Below are 26237 nucleotides of genomic sequence, written 5' to 3'. Positions count from 1 at the left end.
ACTGTCTCTTTAGGGCTCAGAGCCACTAGAAAGAAACAGAAAGCTGGGAGACTAGGAGCTTCAGATGAGATTGAGACTGTTTAAACTCTGCTTTGTTAATTAATTTAAAAGACTGTTTTCACACCAGCTTAATGTGTCTTGCCTCCATACGTGGCACAGACATCCAGGTAGAATGCACCTGCTACGATGCCAAACATTCCTCCAGGGAGAATGCCCCTGCTGTGCTTATGAACTTCCCACATACATCCAAATGGGATATGCTAGTTGTGCTGCTGGCTACTCCAAATCTGTCCATGTGAACACCCCTTGTGCTGCGGGATGTACCAGCTCTACCCATGATTTCAAAGGAAAGTTATTGATGATGGCACTGCAGCAGGTGTGGCAAAGGACCAGCAATGAAGAGATTAATAAAGAGACAACTCTATATTGCAGTGTTTGACTTTGTTTTTCCTCGGGAGGGGAAGAGAGGCTGTGGGGAGGAGACATAGATTTTAGTTGGTTATTCGGTGTCACTGCACAGGTGCAGAGAGCTAGGCAGGACAACTCAGCTAGAAGGACCCAGAAACATCCAGAACAGGGTGTGGCAGTTACTAGACATGCTCAATAGCTGTTTCTGAGGCTGTGTAGGAAGTTTGCATTGCGGGCAACCCACGTGGCAAGTCATATTCGAGCCACCCTCTGAGAGCTGAGCCAATCAGAACATGGGAGGGGAGGGAAGGAAGGTTATAAATAAAGAGTTGGAAACAGCCCAGTGGACTTAGCAGCTGATCAACTCAGGAGCAAGAATTGTGTTTGCTGTGAGGTCTGGATTCCAATCCCTGCACCATTTTGAACACCGGCTACAGATTTCTGTTTCAACAACAACTGTGGTGACCAGACATCTGTTAACCCAAGGGCTGGAATGCTGCTAGCTGGGGAGATCCCCAGACTTTGCTGGCAGGGTTCTGAAGGACTGGAACACTACCATTTCTCAAGCTCTGGAGAATCAAGGTGACACAGACTACATACTATGACCACTCTATAGAGAAAGAGAAACCATCTCAGAGAGAAGATCAGAAGGGAATGAATTTTGGTGTGTGAGCTGAAGTATAGAAAATGTTATGTTGAAACCCTGTGTGAATATTTCTAACAGAAACAGAAGGGGAAACGTTTGATTAAGGAACACCAATGGATTTACTGTCAAATATTTTGGTGTAGAAGTTATTCACAGTGTTCAATACTGTGTACTATTTACAATGTGTGTTGTGTGCATTAAATGTTTGCTTGACTGAGAAAGTGTATAGTGTTCTCTCTTTGAAAAGTTGGGAGCTCTTACCATCCATTTATCAGGATTTGACACACAATAGCCCTGAGATTTAACTCTGTGCCATGTTTTTTGGAAAGCCCTGGAAAGACAGAACTCAGGCCTGTGCTTCGGCAAAGAGTGATGCTGAGATGCAGGAAGAAGGGGAATGTAGAGTTATACAGGATATTGCCTGAGTGTCGTCCCCCTCCCCACACATTACTTTAACGTGGCATAAAGATCCAAGAACTAGGGAGAAAGACACTAAGATCATAAATGAGATAATCAGCTGTAGGATTCCAGATGGGGAGGCAATGTGGAGCTCAGAGACATAGTTGCCCAGATCCATTCTGAGTGCCAAAGAGTTATTTGAATGGCAGTGCATCTAAAATTCTTCCACTATAATCATCTCCCTGCCCACTTAGAATTGCTGGTTTAAAGTGTATCGAAGACATGCACAAAGCTAGTTTTCACTTAGTTCTTTTTTGCGAGATGTCAAGACATGGAAGTAAAGGTCCGAAGTGCACGTTCAGTCCATGAGATGCTCAACCCGAATTCCATACCATAAAGGTTGGCTCATTTGAAGATCAACCAACCCACTGACCCTTTGGAGGTTTCCCAGCCTCACAGGAATTAGTAACTAGTGTGTTCAGCTCCTTTTTGCAAAGGATGTTCCCAATGACTGATGGAGACCTTGCTGATAACAGGGTGCTTGGCTCCTCCTTGCTTCTAGCTGCTACACCTGTGTATGTATAGTGAATACTTTCCTAATGTTACTTTGCTGTGTAAGCAGTTGCTGCAGTTGGCATAGGGGAAGTTATGAGATTGTTCACAGGAGTTGAGGTACTCTCATGACAAACAGGATGGGAAGTGACTGCATGGCTGTGAATGGGAGGGTTAGTATCCATTGGACACCCTCTGTAGTAAAGTATGCTCCATGCTATAAAAAACATTGAGCGCCCCAGCACATTCCTAGAACCAGTCACTTGCCGGCATTACAATGTCAATAGGAGTTTGTATAGCCCCCGAAAAACCTTAATAGCGTTGGGTCAGTAGCCCCGGTGAGTTCACCTTTCCTAAGTAGAAGGCCATCTAGGTATGTGTTTAATTTTGAGCTAATGCTTATGTCCCATTAACGTCTTCCTTTCCTAGCAACACAGTATGGGCCAAAACTTGATGAGAATGGAAATCAGTAATCATAGAATCATAGAAGATTAGGGTTGGAAGACACCTCAGGAAGTCATCTAGACCAACCCCCTGCTCAAAGCAGGACCAACCCCAAATAAATCATCCCAGCCAGGGGGTTGTCAAGCTGGGCCTTAAAAACCTGTAAGGATGGCAATGCTATCACCTCCCTAGGTAACCCATTCCAGTGCTTCACCACCCTCCTAGTGAAATAGTTTTTCCTAATATCCAATCTAGACCTCCCGCACTGCAACTTGTGGCCATTGCTCCTTGTTCTGTCATCTAATCAGGATGGGGAAGAACAGAACAAGATGAGGAGGACATGTAAGTGGTGAATGGAGATGTAAGGATAGTGTGTCACTTGTATGCGGTGACTGTACCTTTAAGGTCTGGAATATGTGGTGTATGAGAGCTCAAGAAACTTACCTATGGCCAGCAGTTTCAGTTGGAATGACCAAACTAAACCCAAGAATGAAGTGAGACTGGATGGAGCTTTTAAATAAGAGACTTGCTCACTGGGCTACCTCAGTTTAATGTTGCTTTATTTTTCTGTTGTTATTGTGATCCAGTTAACATCATTGTATTTAATTAAAGGTCTATTTGGCTTATTGGATTTCCAGGGACCTAAGAGACAGATTTATAGACAAACTGATCCCAAACAAATGTGGTTGGCCGTGATTTTTTAAGTCAAAGTTGGGGTCCTAGGAGGTAAATTTAGATTCTGTCATTGACTCCCTGCTGGATTTGGTATACAAGTCTGGGTAGAAGCAGCATTTAAATCACCGTGCTCTGGGAATGAACCCTTCGATAGGATAACTTGCTTTGTCCCAATGTTAATCACGTACATTGATTGTGCAAAGAGGAGTGGTGGCAAGGATGGATCAGTGATCAATGGATCCAGAGATGAGCACGCAGAGGATCGCCTTGCTGTTTTACCAACATGAACGAGTATGGGACTGACGTAAAAGGGAGCATTGCCAGCCACTGTTTCCCTGCTTGGTGTTCTGAACAGAAAGTGTGCGCCTTGGAGATGTACAATTCCCCCCCAGGAAGGTGGGAGAGAAGGAAGTAATAGAACCGGTTAAGCTGGTTCCTATAGGTGCCTGAGGGAGCACCTGTCTTGTGGAGGAGAAGCTCCTTCCTCCCAGAGCCAGTAATTGTTTTGGCACAAATGCCCGAGGATAAAATGTGTGGAATTTATGAAAATGAAATAAATACATCAGCAAAGGGACTTTTCTTTTGGTGGCTCTACACCAGATTTTTCTCTGACTGAAATCTTTACTGACCTGTCCGCCCGGCAGCGCAGGATGTTCTTCAGCACTGGCTTGGAAATCATGGCTGGGAGAATTTAAATGTATTTGTGACCAGGCTGCCAATACTAGATACCACAGGACAGATTCCCAGCCAGTGATAACATTTCATTAGCCCTACATCTGAAACTTAAATGAATTTTAACCATAATGACCAAAATGTTCACACTGGGATGGTAAATCACAATCAGGTAAATGAGGCCTGGCTCATTCTGTGTCTTCCTCTGACACACCAGTAGATGGCAGCAGAGAGCTTCTTCCCCTATGGAACTTGTGGCAGTATGGAGTTCTGACACTCCTCTGGGCTGCCTCCTGTTTACCAACAGGTGGGAGCAGTGAGCTGCCTTCCCTCTATCCCTAGCGCTTCAGACCACAATACAGATAGATAGATAGATGATGGAGTGTATATGAGGATAGATAGATGTATGGGGATAGATGGGTGTGTATGGGGTAGGGTGACCAGACAGGAAGTGTGAAAAATCGGGATGGGGATGGGGGGTAATAGGCACCTATAGAAGAAAATGCCCCAAATATCGGGACTGTCCCTATAAAATCACCCTAGTATGGGGATAGATAGGATGATGGGTGTGCGGGGGGATGGATAGATGGGGGGGGGGGAGAGAGAGAGAGACAGGGTGGATGGGGATAGATAGATATATAGATAAAAAAAAAAATAATGGAGATATCCCATCTCCTAGAACTGGAAGGGACCTTGAAAGGTCATCGAGTCCAGCCCCCTGCCTTCACTAGCAGGACCAAGTACTGATTTTGCCCCAGATTCCCAAGTGGCCCCCTCAAGGATTGAACTCACAACCCTGGGTTTAGCAGGCCAATGCTCAAACCACTGAGCTATCCCTCCCCCTACAGATAGATAGATGATGATTGTGTATGGGGATAGATGGGTGTGTATGAGGATAGATAGGATGTTGACTGTGGAGGGGGATGGGTGGTTGGATAGATGATAGGTGTGTATGTGAATAGATAGATGAATGGATGATGAGTTTGTATAGGAATGGCTAGACAGATAAATAGATGGGTGTGTACGGGGATGGATAGATGGATGAATGGATGCCGGGTGTGTACGGGGATGGATGGATGAATGGATGCCGGGTGTGCATGGGGATAGATAGATGATGGATGTGTACGGAGATGGATACAATGGATGGATGGATCATCATCGGCATATGCTCTATGTGCCCAGCCAGGTGGAGAGCCAGTAGCCTGCTGTGAAAATAAGTCAGTGGGCACTCGACAATGATATGTGACGCAGTCTGAAGTTGACCGCAGCTGGATCGTGGGTCATTAGAAAAAAACCATTTAAAGAGATTGGCCACACAGTTGTCATTTCCGGTTCAGAGATGACCACAGGTGCCTTGGCAGATCAAAACCTGGTGGACGGATGGTTGGGTCAGTGACTAGAGAGTGATTAACGACAGTCGTCATTGACCATGTGTTGTGCCAAGCAGATTCCACTGGCATGTCCTGTGGTGACATAAATGACCATAAAGGGCACCCAGAAGACAGGTGAGCTGGTGGGTAGTCAAAGAGGTCTGTATGGGGATAGATGATGGGTGTATATGGGGATTAAAAGTCATGAGCTTGGGCCAAAAGATCCTGAGATTTTTAAAGAAGATGATGCTGTGTTTCTGGTCTGTCTTTTGGCTGCTGAACTCCCACCCCCAGTGTGTGAGTCACCGTTAGTGTTGCACTTTCTTACATGCAAAATTTGCAGATAAGAAAAAACTACTCAAGATAGTTTTAGTTCCAGGCAGACTGCAAAGAGCTACAAAAGGATTTCACAAAACTGGGTGACTTGGCAACGAAATGGCAGATGAAATTCAGTGTTGATAAATGCAAAGTAATGCACATTGGAAAACATAATCCCAACTATTCATATAAAATGATGGTGTCTAAATTAGCTGTTACCGCTCAAGAAAGAGATCTTGGAGTCATTGTGGATAGTTCTCTGAAAACATCCATTCAATGTGGGATAGATAATAAGACAGAAAATATCATATTGCCTCTATATAAATCCATGGTACACCCACATCTTGAATACTGTGTGCAGATGTGGTTGCCCTATCTCAAAAAAAGATATATTGGAATTGGAAAAGGTACAGAAAAGGGCAACAAAATGATTAGAGGTATGGAATAGCTTCCATATGAGGAGAGATTAATAAGACTGGGACTTTTCAGCTTGGAAAAGAGACGGTTAAGGGGAGATATGATTGAGGTCTATAAAATCATGACTGGTGTGGAGAAAATAAATAAGGAAGTGTTATTTAGTCCTTCTCATAACACAAGAACTAGGAGTCACCAAATGAAATTAATAGGCAGCAGGTTTAAAACAAACAAAAAGAAGTATTTCTTCAGAGCGCACAATCAACCTGTGGAACTCTTTGCCAGAGGATGTTGTGAAGGCCAAAACTATAACAGGGTTCAAAAAGAACTAGATACACTCATGAAGAATAGGCCCATCAATGGCTATTAGCTAGGGTGGGTAGGGATGGTGTCCCTAGCCCAGGTGTGAGCAAACTATGGCCATGGGCCACATCCGGCCCACCAGCTGATTTAATCCGGCCCTCAAGCTCCCGCTGCGGAATGGAGTCTGGAGTTTGCCCCACTCCCGCGTTCCAGCTGGGAAGCGGGGTTGGGGGCCACTCTGCGCGCGCGTGTTGCAGCTCCTGGTAGCTGTGGCATGTCTCTCCTCCGGCTCCTACGTCTAGGGGCAGCCAGGGAGCTCCGCGCGCTGCCCCATCTGCAGGGGCTGCCCCTGCAGCTCCCATTGGCCGGGAACTGCGGCCAATGGGAGCTGCAGGGACGGCGCCTGTGGATGGGTCAGCACACAGAGCTGCCTGGCCGCACCTCTGCATAGAAGCCGGAGAGGGGACATGCTGCTGCTTCCAGGAGCTGTTTGAGGTAAGCGCCGCCTGGAGCCTGTACCCTTACCCTCTCCCATGCCTCAATCCCCTGCCCTAGCCCTGATCCCCCTCCCATCCTCTGAACTCCTCAATCCCAGCCTGCAGCACCCTCCTGCACCGCAAACCCCTCATTCCCAGCCCCACCCCCATCCGGAGCCCTCACCCCCACCCCCCAATCCCCTGCCCCAGCCCAGATCCTCCACCCACACCCTGAGCTCCTCATTTCTGGCCCAACCCCATAGCCTGCACCCACTGCCAGAGCCCCTCCCCCCCGTACCCCTGCTCCAGCCCTGATCCCCCTCCTGCCCTCTGAACCCCTCATTCCCAGCCTAGAGCACCCTCCTACACCCCAAATCCTTCATCCCCAGCCCCACCCCAGAGCCCGCACCTCCAGCCAGAGCCTTACCCCCTCCTATACCCCAACCCCAATTTCGTGAGCATTCATGGCCCGCCATACAATTTCCATACCTAGATGTGGCCCTTGGGCCAAAAAGTTTGTCCACCCCTGCCCTAGCCTCTGTTTGCCAGATGACGACCTTTGGTCCGACCTAGTATGACCGTTCTTATTTTTTTATGATGGCTGTGTATGGTTATAGATGGACAGATAGATGATAATGGGTGTGCATGAGGATGGATGGATAGATACTTATCTCACGTACAAGTTTCTTTCATTGTAAGAGATATTAATGGTTCCAAAAGTATTTCCCATTTGTAATACAGGAATGCTCTCTTGCACCAGGTCTTTCAAAAAGGAAAGATGGATAGATAAGCCACTTATGCAACTGTTGTTTTCCACTTTTAGCAGCTTACCATTCGTACATAACATAGACAATGTTTAATTGATATCTTTTGTTTATCACTAGAGATAACCTTTGTTGAGCCAGAGTTTAAGAAAGTCAAGCTTCCCCTTTGCAGATACACACTGCAGCCACAAAATTTGTGGTCCCATTTTCCATGAGGAATTCAATTACATGTGCATTTGACATCTGCAGTTCAGCTGCAGGCACAGATCAGACTACTTTTGCATAATTACGCAGATTTGTGCCTGTAATTCATGTCTGCAGAACAGGGGTTGGACCTTAAGAAAAATCATAGCTCTAGAAAACGTAGCCATATCTGAGTAAAGAACAGGACTCATTTTGATCACATTTTAATATAACACAGCGTTCCTAGATGTTCAGTCAAGTTTACATAAGTGGTGGAAGGATTTTTTTTCCTGCAGTGGTATTTCGCTTGAAGTTATTAAAAGCTAAGAACAGCTGTTTTGACCTAGGAAACTTTTTAGTGGGACAAACAAGCATGCATGACAAAATTGAGGTGAGCAGCTTGGACAGTTGCATTGATTTGAGTTTTACCTTCCAACCTCTTCTTGGTGGCATAATTGATGAATGTTTTTACCACGGAGGCCCTCTAAGTACAAATTGCACTCTATATAGAATTTCAGTAGGAGTTAGCCACCTAATTCCATTAGGCGCCTTTGAAAATCCTAGCCTAGAAAATCCGATAGAACGTGACGTGGATGATACCAATTGGGCGCTAGAGGAAATAAACAGGGATCTATAGACATCACTGTAAAACCTATAGAATGTAATTGTGAATGAGATCTTTGCTATAGCACTTGTAAACCAACATGTGGATACTTTTATCCAAAATTCTCTGGACTAGTATAAAACTGTTCTCAATCTCTATTAAATGTCCACATGGGGATATTGTACAGTAAATGTGAAGGTGTGATTATTACAAGACCTGTCCAGACCATTGGTGATTCAGAAGTCTCCCCTGCCACATTGGAGGCTTGGGTTCAGTTTCTGGCCAATTCAGAGAGAGGGAGACATGAATTGAGTTATGCCAAATAAGGACACGAACTTTGACTCAAACATCTGGGGTTCTCTGAGCGAGTCTGATGGGAAGGAAAATGCAGAGACAGATAGTAATTTTACAAATAAACCAGGCACTGCTTGAAGTACAAACTAACCGTACAGTCTGAGCCGCCTCCATGTGAACTTACTTTGGAATTTGATGCACTGAGGGTTGCATAAGAATGATTGGGGATTTATGCATCATTAGTGTTTGTACAACTTAATGCTCCAGGATTGGTCTTGATACACGACTTCCCTACCCTGCCGCTCAGCAAGTTGTGCATGCTCTATAACCCAGTACTAGACTGCAGCAGGGAAGGGGCCATAGTGCCACGCTTGCAATTGGCAGAGGCACTCAAGCCAGCTCCCCCTCGAATTAAAAGGGAATTATTGAGTTTCAGGCCAACTCAGGCTCCTAAGTCACACAGGCACCTTTGAACATTTTACCCCAAGTCTATTGACCTTCAGAGTGTGCTGCAAGACACATCTGCATAGGTCAGGGGCTGCAGAGGCAGGCTTTTGGGAGATACCAGGCCTGGTGGGGAAGACGAGCTGGTTGTTCTGCAGGCCATCTCATGTGGTTTTCACAAGGTACAGCAGGAGCCCCTGTAGATGACCCTTATTATTTTTGGTATAAATGTAATACTAATTAGATACGTTTACTTAGGGTATGTCTACACTACAAGATTAATCCGAATTTATATAATTCGAATTTTGGAAATAGATTGTATAAAGTCGAATGTATGCGGCCACACTAAGCACATTAATTCGGTGGTGTGCGTCCATGTACCAGGGCTAGCATCAATTTCCGGAGTGTTGCACTGTGGGTAGTTATCCCATAGCTATCCCATAGTTCCCGCAGTCTCCCTTGCCCATTGGAATTCTGGGTGGAGATCCCAGTGCCTGATGGGGCAAAAAACATTGTCGCAGGTGGTTCTGGGTACAGCCTCACCCCTTCCTCCATGAAAGCAATGGCAGACAACCATTTTGCACCTTTTTTCCTGGGTGAAAACTGCAGACTCCATACCACGGCAAGCATGAAGCCCGCTCAGCTCAAGACAGCAGTCATGAACATTGTAAACACCTCGCGCGTTCTCGTGCAGTTTTTGCTGAGCCGGGACCAGAAAAATGAGGCGAAGAGGAGGCGGCGACGGCAGCGCAGCGACAAGCGTGATGAGGGCATGGACATGGACACAGAATTCTCTCAAACCGCGGGCCCCAGTGCTTTGGAGATCATGTTGTTAATGGGGCAGGTTCTATCCATGGAACGCCGATTCTGGGCCCGGTAAACAAGCACAGACTGGTGGGACCACATAGTGTCGCAGGTGTGGGACGATTCCCAGTGGCTGTGAAACTTTCGCATGCATAAGGGCACTTTCATGGAACTTTGTGACTTCCTGTCCCCTGCCCTGAAGCGCCAGAATACCAAGATGAGAGCAGCCCTCACAGTTGAGAAGCGAGTGGCAATAGCCCTGTGGAAGCTTGCAACTCCAGACAGCTACCGGTCAGTCGGGAATCAATTTGGAGTGGGCAAATCTACTGTGGGGGCTGCTGTGATGCAAGTAGCCAAAGCAATCACTGAGGTGCTGCTACGAAAGGTAGTGACTCTGGGAAATGTGCAGGTCATAGTGGATGGCTTTGCTGCAATGGGATTCCCTAACTGTGGTGGGGCGATAGATGGAACCCATATCCCTATCTTGGCACCGGAGCACCAGGGTACCCAGTACATAAACCGCAAGGGGTACTTTTCAATGGTGCTGCAAGCACTTGTGGATCACAAGGGACGTTTCACCAACATCAACGTGGGCTGGCCGGGAAGGGTTCATGACGCTCGCGTCTTCAGGAACACTAATCTGTTTAAACGGCTGCAGCAAGGGACTTACTTCCCGGACCAGAAAATAACCGTTGGGGATGTTGAAATGCCAATTGTTATTCTTGGGGACCCAGCCTACCCCTTAATGCCATGGCTCATGAAGCCATACACAGGCAGCCTGGACAGGAGTCAGGAGCTGTTCAACTACAGGCTGAGCAAGTGCAGAATGGTTGTAGAATGTGCTTTTGGCCGTTTAAAAGGTCGCTGGCGATCGTTACTGACTCGCTCAGACCTCAGCCAAACCAATATCCCTATTGTTATTTCTGCTTGCTGTGTGCTCCACAATCTCTGTGAAAGTAAGGAGGAGACATTTATGGTGGGGTGGGAGGCTGAGGCAAATTGCCTGGCTGCTGATTACGCGCAGCCAGACACCAGGGTGATTAGAAGAGCACACCAGGAAGCACTGTGCATCAGAGACACTTTGAAAACCAGTTTCATGACTGGCCAGGCTACAGTGTGAAATTTCTATTTGTTTCTCCTTCATGAAAACCTGCCCCCTTTATTGACTCATTCTCTGTAAGGAACCCACCCTCTCCCTTCCCCCACCTTGCTTTCAAAGGAAATAAAGTCACTATCGTTTAAAAATCATTTATTCTTTATTAATTGATTATAAAAAGAGAGAAAGAACCCGGGTGGGGTTTGGGAGGAGGATCGGCGGGAAGGAAAAGGCCACTAAAAAAAGGTTAAAAAAATGACAGCCTTTTGCTTGGGCTGTCCACTGGGGTGGAATGGGAGGGTGTACGGAGCCTCCCCCTCCCCCCCTCGCGTTCTTACACGTCTGGGTGAGGAGGCTATGGAACATGGTGAGGGGGGAGAGGGGTTATACAGGGGCTGTAGCAGCACTCTGTTATCCTGCTGCCATTCCTGAAGTTCCACCAGACGCCGGAGCATGTCTGTTTGCTCACGCAGCAGACCCAGCGTTGCATCCTGCCTCCTCTGATCTTCCTGCCACCACCTCTCATCTTAAGCATCTCTCCTCTCCTCATGTTCACTGACTTCTTTCCTATACTTTGAAACCATATCCTTCCACTCATTCAGATGAGCTCTTTTACTGCGGGTGGATTCCATGATTTCTGCAAACATCTCGTCTCGCGTCTTCTTTTTCCGACGCCTTATCTGAAATAGTGTTCGGGACAGAGGAGGGAGGCTTGAAAAATTTGCAGCTGCTGGAGGGAGGGAAAAAAGGAGAGAATTTTTTTAAAAGATACATTTTGCAGAACAATGCTTATACTCTTCCACGGTGACCAACACTATTCACATTACATAGCACATGTGATTTCAGTACAAGGTCGCATTTTGCCTCTTAATATTGAGTGCCTGTGGCTTTGCTGCTAGAGATCACAGACGCAGGTCCGGGCAACAGAATTCAGCTTGCATTCGGCCATGGTAAGCCATTGTCTTTCAGCTTCTGCGCCCTCCTTTCCCACATACCAAGCAAAGCCAGTTGAGTGCTGCGGTTTTCCTGTTAACCTTCAGCAGCAGAAAACAAACTAAACCCTCCCATCCAATTCTCTGGATGATCGCTTTATCCCTCCCCCCACCACGTGGCTGGTATCAGGGAAGATCCCTGCTAGCCAAACGCGAAAAGCTCTGGGCCAATTCCCCCCTCCCCCCTCCCCGCACTTGGCTAACTGCAGGGAAGGATTTCTTTTCAGCCACAGGCAAACAGCCCAGTAGGAACGGCCACCTCTGTCCCCTTAATTAAATTCCCGTATTTCAACCAGGTTACCATGAGCGATATCACTCTCCTGAGGATTACACAGCGAGATAAAGAACGGATGTTGCTTGCCAGCAAACACCGGGACCATACGCTGCCAGGCTTTGTCATGCAATGATACCAGATTACTTGCTGCAAGCATGGCGTGGTCAAGTGTCCTACCATGGAGGACGGAATAAGGCTGCACTGCCCAGAAACCTTGTGGCAAGGCTTCTGGAGTACCTCCAGGAGAGCTTCATGGAGATGTCCCTGGAGGATTTCCGCTCCATCCCCAGACACGTTAACAGACTTTTCCAGTAGCTGTACTGGCCGTGAATGCATCCCAAGTCCTCAGGGCAAAGTAATCATTAAAAAACGCTTGCTTTTAAAACAAGTTTTATATTTTAAAAGGTAAACTCACCTGAGGGCCCTTCCATGGGGTCATGGTCTTGGATACTGGGTTGGGAGGGTACTTCAGTCAGGCTGAGAAAAAGATCCTGGCTGTTGGGGAGAACGGAGTGCTGGGTGCTCTCCGCAAGCTCGTCGTCCTCCTCCTCCTCCTCTTCCCTGTCCACAGAATCCTCAGGTGTAGCTGATGAGATTATCCTGGCCTTGGAATCCACGGTCAGAGGTGGGGTAGTGGTGGCGGGCCCCCCTAGAACTGCATGCAGCTCGGCGTAGAAGCGGCATGTCTGCGGCTCTGACCCGGAGCGACCGTTTGCCTCCTTTGTTTTTTGATAGGCTTGTCTGAGCTCCTTGACTTTCACGCGGCCCTGATCTGAGTCCCTATTGTGGCCTCTCTCCATCATGCACTTGGAGATTTTTTCAAAAGTTTTGGCATTTCGTCTTTTCGAACGAAGTTCTGCTAGCACTGAATCCTCTCCCCATATAGCGATCAGATCCAGTACCTCCCGTATGATCCATGCTGGTGCTCTTTTTCGATTATCGGCCTGCATGGTTACCTGTGCTGATGAGCTATCTGTGGTCATCTGTGCTCTCCACGCTGGGCAAACAGGAAATAAAATTCAAATGTTTGCGGGGCATTTCCTGTCTACCTGGCCAGTGCATCTGAGTTCAGATTGCTGTCCAGAGCGGTCACAATGGTGCACTGTGGGATAGCTCCCGGAGGCCAATACCATCAAATTGCGGCCACACTAACCCTAATTCGAAATGACAATATCGATTTTGGCGCTACTCCGCTCGTCGGGGTGGAGTACAGAAATCGATTTTAAGAGCCCTTTATTTTGAAATAAACGGCTTCGTTGTGTGGACGGATGCAGGGTTAATTCGATTTAACGCTGCTAAATCCGAATTAAAGTGATAGTGTAGACCAGGCCACAGATACTTAATTTGATTATGAATCTCCCTTGTATCTAATGAGAGGAACAATAGCCTAAGGGAAATGTTACTAAGATCCCGACCCGGTTTGATTTTACTTTCCACGTTTTTTTCTGGCTTGCAACAAAATCTCACTGGTGTCAGGAATGTTTACAAGTACTGCACTGGCTCACATAACCCATTGCAGTGAATCTGGCTGGCGCTGGGTGTGCTGCATGTGGCTGTGGCTTTGGCACTGGTTCTAGCTTGGACCTTTTGTCACAAAACCCGGTGCCAGGGACGAGCCATGTTGCCATTGCATTTGACTTTCTCATGAATCTGGCAATATTTGGCTTTTATCGTAACGCCCAGGTGATGTGTATATCCCAGCTTTCAGTGAAAGCAAGCAGCTGGCTGTAGAGAAATGCTAGCATGCTCTCTAAATATTCAGAAAACAGCAGGCAAATACCTCCCCCACCTCACCCCTAAAAAAAAAAGGCATTATTAAAAACAACAGCTCTCCTGATTTCCAGGTCAGTCTCATGATTGTGGGGACCTGACGCAAGCTTTTGGCTGTGGCTAGCAGTGCTGGAGAGCTCCCTGCCTTCAGGCTCTGTGCTGAACCCAAAGCTAAGCTCAGGTCAGGGAGTTTGTGGTGAGCCTGTGCTGAGTTTGTGCCAAGTTACAGGCCTGATTTTCAGAGGCGTTAGGCACCTACAACTCCAGGTTAAGTCAGTGCTAGATACAGGTCCTCAGCACCTCTGAAAATCAGGGCCTTGGGTCACTGTTTCTGCTGAGCCCTGCACCCCTACTCCAGCCAGGCCAGGCCCCTGGACACAGTTCCTGTTGGCAGACCATGGGAGAGGCCAGCCTGGCAGAGCTGCTCGGTCTCTCCAGCTCAGACCCCGGATTCTGTCTTCTGTTTCATGAGAATCACAAAGGCCTTGAACCATCAGGATCTGTGCCTATAGGACAGCCCCCCACATGCCCATAGCCAGAAAGCTAGGGCTGGAGCACTGGGCAGGGGGTGCTGTGCAGGTGGCGGTCCAAGCCCCATCTCTATGGCCACAGGTGGGCTGAGGTTGGAGACAATGCTCTAGCAGGGTCTTTATGGTCAGGGAACACGTGAGGGGAGAACTCTGGGATGTGGTGGGGTAGAGGGTAGATGGGAGGTGGGGACTTGAGAGAGGAAAGGAGAGGCAGAGGGGGGTGGGCAGAAACTCAAGGTTCTAGGGAGGAGGCAGCCAGCTGGAGGCAGGATAGGGAAGCTCAAGGAGGAGGCAAAGATGGAAGAAATCGTTGAGAGAATTTATGCAGATATAGTCATTCATATTCACAGAGTATGTGAATTAGGGCAGATGCTCTATTCCTCAAGCTGCCTTGCAGCTTTACCAGTGTAATTTAGATTAGGGAACAACCCCAGCACCTCCATCTCTGTGCACCGGGAAGTGAGTGTTGACAATGGCATCTCCAGTATCCAGGGCAGGGATATGAAGTGTTGCCAAGCTCCCTAGCCTACCCTGAATTCTCCTTGGTTCTTTGTTGCTGCATTTCCACACGTGGGATCCGCACAGCAATCTTGGAACAAATGCTGTTAAACCTGGAGAAATACCCTAACTGTGCCTTTCTGATAGAAAATTTTAGAAATGCACAGCTGCCTTCTGTATGATCCCTCTGGGGCACCTTGTTATCATTGTAATCTCTGGTAATCTACCTCCCATGCTGTGGTAAAATAGCAAGATGTCTGACCTGACTATAAACAAGTCCCTGCCGGAGGGTAGCCTTCAGCCAGGAGCCCTGTCTAATGCTGGCCAATTACTGCAGCTACTTTCCACAAACAGGGGTGATTATTGGTGGTCAGCTGCAATAACTATTTTGCCTGGGTGCTCCATGCTCTTCAGCAGCTCTGTGCTAGCCCAGAGAATTATTTTATTTTGCTCTGTGAGTTGCACCTTTCCTTAACTTCAGAGATCATTACGTTTGATTGACAAGATAAACAGATGTCATTTCTCAGTTCCAAGGGAATGCATAGCATTTTTCTGTGCATCTAACACACACCTTAGAATTGTCTGTGCTGTTGACATACTTTGTCTCCGGTCGCTGAAATGTTTAAAATTGCCCAGTGAGAAGACTCCAGCAGAAATGAGATGCACCAGGGATGGGCTTCATCTTTATTCCCTAATCCCCCCCAAACATTTTGCTCTTCTAAGATGTATGTGAGAATGTTTTCATTGAGCAATTTGGAGCCTGACCTCTCATTCCTAGTTTTATAATTTTTTTAGGGAATCCTATAAGCAGTGGGATGTAATTCCAACATTTTTCACTCAGGTGCCTCTCTTCTATACATGAAAGCCCTTATCCCCCTCTCCTGAGTAATGTAATCCTTATTTAGTAATAACATTTCCGAAAGGTAGATAACAGCATTTTAGTTCAGCTCTAATAATTCTGTTGTCCCAGAGCTGGAGTTGTAATTGCTATTCATAACCAAGTTCGTTCCATATGCAATTTACTTAGGATGCAGTTGCAAAGAAATGTTCTGTATGCCCTAAAGAGTCTGCCTTTGTTGTGTGATGAGCAAACCCCCCCATCTGCTCTGCATTTCCTGGGTCCTACATCTTATGGGAGGGAGTCATTCTCCTCTGTGCTTGAACTCCATCTATTGAAGATTGCAGTAATATAAGGGTTAACTTCCTCTCTCTCTCCAGTGCCACAGCCTGGCCTTCCCAAGCTTGTGTGTGTGTGATGGAGAGAGAGGGGAGAGTGAGCCAGAGACGAACATGGTAATCAAAAGCAGCATTGTTAGATTTTACATGAAATGAAAGAACTAGAACTTAAAGACTCAGTCTGGCTAGAGGAGTACTGTGTAATAAAGTACTGTACTCCCTGTAAGGAAATCAAGATATGTGGGTGACTGCTTTGAGTTGGAAGAAAAATGTGCTGTAGGATTTAATAATAATAAAACCTAGCTCTTCTTCAGCATAGACCCCCACAGTGCTTTACAAGTGAGGTAACCCATTTTTAAGATGGGAAACTGAGGCACAGAGTGGTGCTATGACTTGCCCCAGGTCACCCAGCTGCAGTATCAGAAATAGAACCTGTGTCTTTATGAGTCCTACTGAATTGCCCTGTCTACTGGAATGCACTGCCCACTGCTTGGGGGGCGGGGGGACAACAAAGGGGGTGGCTTTCTGTGTGGAAGCTTGCTGTAGGATACAATAGTTTAAAGTTTAACTAATTAATTTTCTTGCGGTGGAGATGAAAAGGGGAAAATGTCCTGTGAGCAGCCAAAGGAGGCCCAGCATGCCAGACCGGAGGAACCCCACACAGCACCTGCAAACAAGGCAGCCAAAAACTTTAGTGAAGATTAGAAGTCTTTTTCAAAGAGGCGCTCTAGTGGTGACTGAGCTTGATGCAGGAGTCCCTGGGTTAAGTCTCTGGCTGGTGTTATGCAGGAGATCAGGCCGACCACAATGGTCATTTATGGCCTAATGCTGGATTTGGTTTAACTCAAACCACACATGTTTCCCGTTTCTTTGGAACTTGCCAGTGAGCTGAACAACCAGTTATTTGCCCAGTTCTAGTGCTCAGCTTATCTACAAAGCTGTGATTTTGTTAAAAGAATGTCCCCAGCCACCCAAAGAAAGACAGACTGACAACAGAGAGAGGACAGACCGAGGTAAAGGGACAGGCTCACTCTGTTCTGGTCAGAGTGGATGGGAGCGGGGTAGTTGTGTCAGGCCTATGCTCTGCCCTCTCTTGGGTGGGTCAGATGCCCACATCCGGGCAGGCTTATGGGTAGGGAGCTGGAGGGGAGGACAGTTTGACAAGCAAAGATTCACTCCTTCCCAGCACCCGGAACAGGAAGCGATCACGCCCAGGACAGCTGGGAGATGAACCCAAGAGACACCATGGCCCCACACTCAAAAACCTAAGAACTCCTTAGACCAGGGGGTCTCACAACCAATTTTTTGGTGGCCACAGTGTGTGGCCAGCAACTCTTGCTGGTGGCTGCTCTGACAAATTTTCCTAAAATACTTCATTAATTTTAGGAAAAACAAACAAATACGCACACAGACATGTCCAAATCATTCTAATTTATTTATGTAAGACTCAATAATAAAAATAATGTACCGTTGTATTTTGGTGCCCCTGGTCCCCGCTGCCTCCCCCCATCCCCAGGGACCCCCACACACACCCCAGGGACTCCCCCATACACCACACGCTAGCTTTCCCCAGCACCACCCGGGCCCTGACGATCCTCTGCTATTGACCTAAGCGGCCTCACAGCCCAGGCTCATCCCGCTCCTTGCCTCTTGACCACAGCACCTGGTAAGATCGGCCCTGCTGAAGCCCACCCCTGGAGTCCCGTGGCTGAAGAAGGGAGGGGTGGAGGGTCTGAAGCCTGACCCCAGAGTCCTGTGGATGAAGACATGTGGGGGTTGCTGAAGTCTGCCCTTGGAGCCGGTGGGCAGTGCAGGAAAATCCCCTGGTCACCGCATTTGAGAAAGGCTGCCATAGAACCACAGCTTATAGCAGAAGATATGAAAAGTGAAAGAAAAGGGACAGATACCAACAGTAGGCAGGGAGGGCAGGCTGTCTGGTTGCTAAAGCCAAAGATGAGGAACATCTTGGCTTTGACAGGGAAGAAATTGCAGAAATCATAAAATATACAGAGAAGAGGGCAAGAAGTCCCAGGGTCAGCCCGTGCTTAAAAAAACCAAACCTCTTTATTTTCCAATGAAGATTATTTAACACAATTTAAAAACCCACCTCACTCTGTCACTCCACACCACTGGAGCTGTGCAGACAGACACATCATAATCATTTCTGGAGGAGTCTTACCCAGCAATTGCCTGTTCATGGCTGCAAACCCATAGGAGAATCTCAGAATTGCATTTTGGTTCAAGAATACCATGGCTCTGACAAAGATGGAGCTTTAATCCTGGGAGTGCTGTACCTGGGGGTGATACTTCCAGGCAGTGCTTCTCCATATTTCCAACCCCTTCTGATGCCAGCTGATGAGAGTGGTATCACACACTATGCAACTTGCTGGGTACCCAGGAGAGCTGGGAAAAATCCAACATCTTGCGGGATTTGGCATGAACATTTCTGCCCTCTTGCTGTGCCTAGCACATCAATGGAATGGCTATTTTTGTATTTCCAGTCATTGGATAATTCCTGCAATGGTGAGACACAAAATCATATTTTGTTCAGAACTGGCCCTTTTGCATTTGGAAAAATACATGTTTGTAAACAACATATTTTTTTCAGAAAAGCAGCTATTTGTGAGTAGATAACGAAATATGAAATAAGCCAGGATTTTGCCTGGTTTTTCATTTCCCTGAGTGTTTCACATACCTCTGTTTTCTTCACACTCCGCATGGGTACTTCCTCGAGCTCTTGGGCTTGCAGAGAAGGGATGGAGTGGGAATGGCATTCTGTTTCAGTGTGAACCATTCCAATCAAGTGGTGATTATAAAAATGTCTGTGTGAATAATAGCTGCTATGATTGTCCCGCTAGCTCTCCTCTAGGCACTTTTGAAAGTGAGAACTCATATATCAGTAATTTTACATTAGGAGGCCATGAGAAATGACAAGAAGTGAGTGGGAATAAAGGAATACATTAAATAGACACATCATCCCATAATATATCTGTAAAGAGAAAAACTACTGGTATTTGAACTGTCCTGAGACAGGCTGCTCTTGGGGAAACATGATTTCTGTTCAAATGATGTTGTTTTGTTACCATGGGAAACTCTTAATTTAACTCTTATGTTGCACTAAAGAGGGGATGGCAAGGGTCAGAGAACAAACTAGCAAACAATCTTTTAATCTTCCAGTCAGTCTGCGCTATTTCATACTCTTTCACTGCCTGATCTCTGACTCCAGCAGTTTCTCAGAGGCGATGTATAAATCACAGCCATCAGTTAGATGTGATAGCATATGTGCATATTTCTTTTTTATCCCTATTTACATGAAAAAATATCTGCCTGTCTTAGGCACTGATAAAGTGTCAGTCATTGTTGTAGCTAGACTCCAAGGCATCACGAAAATGCAGACAAAAAAGAAAACTGCTGTGTCCCTCTGAACCCCGCCTCCCTCCCTTCCCACTGGCTCCAGTCTCATTTGCAACTCTGTTCAAGAAGAGGAACAGAAGAATTAATAACGTGGAAAAGGGAGGCGTTCACAAGCAGCTGATTTTGCTCTTGTGTCAGAACGACACATGGTCTCGGGGATGCACAGGCAGGATCTCTTGGTATTAAAGAGGCAGCGAATGTCAGGGGTGTGCTATTCCTGTGTGTTAACTGTCACAACTGGGTGGCAGCACCAAGGGAGTGCTTTTCTGCCAGCAACAGCAGTAAGAAGGTGTCTGGGGACCCCCACCTCCAATGGATGTATCATTGTCTCAGCTAGAATGAGTCAAAGCTAAGAAGCAGGTTCTCCAACCATATCTTTAATAGGGACAGGGAAACCAATTTGGATAGTGTAGGGAGACACCTGCACTTTTATAGTGAACTCTAACTAAACTCAGACTAATTCTGAGGCTATGTCTACATTACAAAGGCACAGCTGCTGTTGCTTTAGCACTTCAGTACAGACGCTTACTGCAGTGTCGGGAGGGATTTACCTCATTGCTGTAGATAAGCCACCTCCCCGAAAGGCAGTAGCTAGGCTGGTGGAAGAATTTTACCATTGACCTAACACTGTCTACACCAGGGGTTAGGTCATGCTGGATTTTTCACATCCTGGAGAAACATAGCTATACCAATGTCACTTTTCAGTGTAGACAAGCCTGGAAGCTCAAAATATTTGAGACCAGAAGCAGAAGCACTGATACTCATCAGGAATGGCATATCTAGGGTTCCCCCAGCCTAGATGGCATCAGGAAGAATCAGAGCTGTTTCTCACAAGATTTCCAGCCCAGTTTCTCAGTCTCAAAGGTTTGGATAGTTCTGATCACTTTGGCATACCTGTCCTAATGCTGCTGAATCTTTGATCTAAAGATGGGCCTACTTGCCTAAAGTGTGGGGTGTTTGAGTCCATGGTTTTGGTTTTTGAACCTCTTCTGAGGTTCCCCTATCAGTAATTCATAAGTGTTTGTAACTCCTGGGAGCTCCAGGCACGCTGTTTTTTTCCTCTGCAATTTACACTCTATTTGTGTTGTGTTTAGATATTCCTGCTCTCTGAACTCTCTATGCCTCTCACGTCCTCGCTTTCCTTTTATTGTCTCACTATATGACGGGGCTTTGGCTCTCATTGAATTGGGGCTAATGTGGATGCATGGCGTAATGGATATGTTGAGTAATGCCTTGCTTGTTGTCATTTGCCTTGGCAGGTCACTATGGGAAGGATATTTATCGAAGTGGAGGGCCAGATCTCCATAATTTCATCTCCTCCGGGTTTGTCACATTAGGAAGAGGACACGTGAAGGGTACAGTGGAAACAATTTTTTGCTAAATAAAAAGATTGTTTTAAATAAAAAGCTATAACTCAGAAGCTGGGTTCTAAGTGATAGGAGATAACAGTCCTGGACTGCAGTCAGTAGATTTATTCTAGCACATCTTGTTGCAGGTTAAATATTGTGCCGCTGGCAGAGTCTCTTACACCCTAGTGAGGGAAAGAGGGGGAGTGCAGAATTAGGGAATACAGACACCACTCTGAGTTTGCAATCCGACAACTTGTATTGCTTTGTGTTTTCTGGGAGCATGGATGCAAACTGACCCTCTTGCTGCTGCTTTTATCTTGGGAACAGAAAGGTCTGTAATGCCACCCAAGGGGGTAGCTGGCACCATTTCAGGAGTGGGGATTTTTGTTTATTCAACTGATTTCCGGGTTGTGGGAATTTTGTTTTTGTTGTTGTTGTTGTTGTTGTTTTGGTTTGGTATTACAAATATTTTATAAAATGATTTCTTACAGGTCCACGTCCATATATTCTGTGTTCACATAATCTGTGATATACTGTACAAACATGAAAACACATAAATATACATATTGTGTGCTGTGTATGTTCTGTGTATATGTACTGTATATACAATCTATGTTGAAAGATAGTTGTAGCTATATTAGATAAGCAAACATATAATCCTGTTTAGGAGTTATGGTGATAACAAAACTGCAGGAGCTGGTGTTGAGTAACTTGTCACCAGAACCCCAAGGTGAATGTTCCTTTTATAATATTGTTGCATATGTCGGGGGTTTCTATAGTAGATGGTGCGAATGTTTGTTTGAACCAGTTTTGTGTTTACATTCCATATTCTAACAAAGTCACATTGGTATGTGGACAGTGGATCATATCGCTGGGAGTGCAAAGGTGTGCCACGTCCATACTAATCTGATTTTGTTCCTTGCTGACTTATGAGACTGTTGTACATTTATATAGACACAATGTATGTGGAGATGCTTATACAGAGCCAATGTACTATGTGTGGAGCCGTGTCCATGTGCCCGCCTGGTTGAACGTACATCTATTGTTGTTTCCGTGGATGACCACCATTAAAAGAGTTTTATTTTTCATACATTTGCTGCACTTTTTAAAATTCTCCATGAGTGTCATCCAAAGCGGTGTCAGTCCTGTAGAACTTTCAGAGAAGAAACAAATATCTGTATATTGTCTGTGTATGTCTGTGTGTATTTAAATAAAGTTTATTGAGGCTGAGGCAGCACCCATGGGACGTGTAATGCACTTCCATCCTGGGTAGAGCACTGGCCAGGAGGAAGCAGAGGGACACACCACTAACCTTCTAGGGGAGAGGGGGCTAAAAAGGGGCAAGGAAGGACATGTGGATGGTGGGACACATAAGGCCTCCTTCAGAAATGGGGGTTTATTGTTATTTCATATCCTATCAGGGCCTGAGCTCACACTGAGCATGATGGGATACGTGTTTAGGCTGAGATGATGAGCATGGGGAGTGCACTCAGGCTGGGGTGCAGAGCACAGAATGGTGTGTCCAGAGCACTTGGGACTAACTGCTGGGATCCCCTGGGCAGGGCCTGGCAACATGCTCCTCCCTCTCAGATATTTTAGTTGATCTTTAATCAATTTACTGTACAATATTGTTCAGTTACTTCTATGTGTAAAATAAAATCTACCTTCCTTCCTTAACTGAAGAGGCTCAGGGGGGTCTATTCTTCCTTAAATGTGCAGATAGATGATTTATACACACCAGCTGTTGGCTTTCCTGGGAGTTCCACACCATACATTCCCCATCAATAAGAAGATGGGAGAATAGATGATCTATATGTAAACTGATAGTCACAAAGATAGGAACATACTTTTCAAAGTGGACAACTAACTTTTGTTGCTTGAAGAAAATTGCCTGCCTTAGTTGTGTATGAAGTCAATCATCTCAGTGTTCTCTATCGGTTTGCCTTGGCCTTTGGGATTCAATTTAAACTGTCTACAGATTTATATCACATTTAAATGGTATTTCAGTGTGGTTAACTTTTAAGGGCAAATTTTCAAGTTTGCACACCACTGATGTGTCTTAAAAAGTGCATGCACTGATTGCACATGCAAACTGCCATATTTGCATGTATAAATCAATAAGTGGGCACATAAGTGTCTGTGTCACATTATCTATTTGCAGCCATAATTGTCTGTCTGTGCTCTGAATACAGGATTTTTTTGGATGCAACAGGTAGGTGTGACTTAGGAGCATTTTCAGTGGTACTTGTGCTCAAGTCACTTAGGAGTTTTTGAAAATCCTTCCAGGCATATCTGCTGCACTCTTGCTTGAAATTTTCCTGTTGGCTCTAATTGTCAGAATAATTGTACTCGTAGACAAAAGAGACTATGTCCCAGCAAGCATTCTGTAGCTTTGAGAGACTTGCTTCCAAATTTGAAAGTGTCCGATACAATTCTTCTTTGTAGAAATACAGCTTCATGTTGAGGCTTCATCATGGGTGATTTCCAATGTGTGAGGTGACTGCACTACCTCACCCTCTATTAACCCGACAGCTTTCTCCTGCCCCATTTATTATGGTATCATGCCAGTAGCTTCTGTCTCTGGTTTGAACAGAGCCTCGGGAAGTGCATCTTAATATTTCTTTGCACTAGGAGACACATTTTCTCTGTTTTCTCAACTGTCTCCTGTGCTATGGCAGCACTCCAAGTGCTGACTAATATTTTAGAATTAGGCTATTTTGGGAAGGAGATGGGGATGTGAGACGTGGCAAAGCACCATGGATACCACATCAGTGAATTCAAGTGCCTGACATTCACAAGTTCCTGGGAGATTGTGATTTATGATTCTTGTATGACACTCTGCCAGGTGATGCATCACTGCCTGACACTAAAGTCTATAAAATCACTATATAGTGTATTCTCCAAACCAGGGGAAAGGCCTCTACTCTCAGTGCAGAGGATCAGGGGACACATCCAAAGTTTTCAAACCACAGAACTTCTTATTGGTGAGGTATAGTCTCTTCTTTGATCTCCCTCCTCAGTCAACTACCCAATGAAACAAAGAAACGGTCACTGAGTACTAGAACTTGTCAGATCTCAACTAATGTATTATACGAATGTTCTTTTGCTTACATTTTCTCCCTTGAATTGGGAGCTCTGTGGTTTTGATTGTACCAGATAATAGCCGCTTGAGGATATTCCAATTCCCAGGACAAATTCCATTCATCCTGCTCTGCTGAGGTATGGCAGGTCTTTGCTTTACCGGATGTGTTGAGCCATGGGTAGGCAAAGTATGGACTGATAACCTCAGAGAATGGACACTCCCTGAAAAGTAGCCCTGCAAACCTGGCAAAGTGGATTCCAATATTCACTGATTCTCAATGACGCCAAATCAGATTTTCTCAGTTTGCAGGTAAAAGCGTGTTATTTCCAGCCCCACAAACTCAGCCTGGGCTTTTCTGATCTCGCTGATCATTGCTTGAAATAAAGATTCTGCACCCCAAATTATAACTTCAGTTTACACCAGAGCAATACCTTTCTCCCCTTTGGCACCTGTGTACTGTAATTAGTTTTAAGTGGGTTTATGCAGGTGTCACTGGTTACATCATCTGAAGACACTAGGACTTCACAGGGATAGCTGATGAAATTTGACCTCCAGAACATCTGAGAAATAAAGAACTCAGCTTGCCTCTCAGATCCCAGAATGAGTTTGTGGGGCTGATACTTTTAAACTGAGCACAAAAGATCTGGGAGCAATGAGACACAGTGGATATGGAGTCCTACGATGACATTATTACAGAGTCACATTTTAGGGTATAAGTGTACTTTTACTGGAGTTTTCTTTGACCTTGTCAGTTCAAGCCAGACCCTCAATGGGATACAATGCCTGGTACAAAATCAGAAAATCACACACAGACATGTATTTTACAAACCTGGATGACTCAGCTGTCCCCACACAAAACTCTGCCCCAGGCTATTTCCAGTAATTCTGCAGACATCTCTCACACCTCTTACAGATCCGACAAAACTGAGCTCTTCCAGAAATCACTATGTGAAATATTTTGCTCTGGTTTTGGGTGGCTGTAGATCACTAATGTTACAAGCTTTGTAGCTCATTGCTGGCTGTGTCTATGCAAGCCGTTTTTCTGCAAGTCTTCCACCTTCACACTGGCACTGGTGCCTGCTCCCGTCCTGAGGCAATAGGTGGGAATGCTAGTGCATAACCCCATGAGTCTACACAGTGCTGGTCTGGATGACGTGATTGTAAAACTCCTGGCAGCCTGCCTGCAATGGTCCATGTGGGGCTGCACCAGTGGCTGTGGAATGGTGAAACATTTGAAAAGTATCGGTGCAGGCAAAGTCAGTATGGTATCTGAGCACCTGACTATGCTTCGGGTCTTAATATGACATAGAAAACAATACTCTGCTATTACCTGCATGCACCCAGTGGTACCGTCTGGTGGCCCTATATTCCACATTTGCCCTGTGGTACTGGCCGGGTGCCTCTATCCCACATTTGCCCTGTGGTACTGGCCAATTGCCTCTATCCCACATTTGCCCCGTGGTACTGGCCGGTTGCCTCTATCCCACATTTGCCCTGTGGTACTGGCTGGTTGCCTCTATCCCACATTTGCCCTGTAGTACCAGCTGGTTGCCTTTATCCCAGATGCTCCCTGTTGTACCAGCAGGTGGCCTCTATCTCAGATTCCCCCTGTAATACTGGTCAGTGGCCTCTGTTTCAGATTCCCCCTGTAATACTGGTCAGTGGCCTCTGTTTCAGATTCTCACTGTGGTTCTGGCTGGTGTCCCCTTGTTGTGGGTTCCCCCGGTGGTTCTGGCTGGCGGTCCGTTGTTGTGGGTTCCCCCTGTGGTTATGGCTGGTGGCCCCTTGCTGTAGGTTTCCCCTGTGGTTATAGCTGGTGGCCCACTGGCCGGGGGACTTCTTTTCTCATATCCAAGACTATTGATTTATTCCTTTAGCTGGCAATTTCTGAACTGACCACTGGCCATTTCTGTGCTCTGTATCTGCAATTAAAATAAATCCCTTCCATCAATGAAAAGGTATTTTGCTCCAATGTGCTCCAGGGCTTACATTTGGCACCCCCAGCACAGCATGGATACAAAACACCAAACTGAACACCTCCGAGATGGAGATTACCAACCCTCCCATTGTATCTTTTCATCAGTAATCTGTGTGTGCAGCATGCCTGAGACTCCTTAAACAGGGAGGAAAATAACTCATATGCTGCCAGTTAAATGTGACTGAGGATGACTCTGGAAGGGTCAGTTTTCCATGAAAACATCCAGAATGCACTATGAATAGGTTATGCAAAAATTGCAGTTTAGGTATGTCGAGTCCCTGTGCTCATTAAACACTTGTTAGATCAGA

The 26237-nt window shown here is 46.1% G+C and overlaps 1 protein-coding gene across 1 annotated transcript in view; it reads left to right on the top strand.

Moving 5' to 3' along the window:
• The window catches only part of SHISA6 (shisa family member 6), a 389490-nt gene that overhangs the window by 55236 nt on the left and 308017 nt on the right, over nt 1-26237 (top strand). The window contains exon 4 of the mRNA XM_034790260.1: nt 20780-20875. Coding sequence (XP_034646151.1) covers nt 20780-20875 — 96 coding nt within the window. The remainder of the gene's footprint in view (nt 1-20779; nt 20876-26237) is intronic.

Source organism: Trachemys scripta, chromosome 14 (assembly GCF_013100865.1).
Source record: "Trachemys scripta elegans isolate TJP31775 chromosome 14, CAS_Tse_1.0, whole genome shotgun sequence".
Classification (NCBI taxonomy): Eukaryota; Metazoa; Chordata; order Testudines; family Emydidae; genus Trachemys; species Trachemys scripta.
This window is presented reverse-complemented; position numbering and strand designations above follow the sequence as displayed.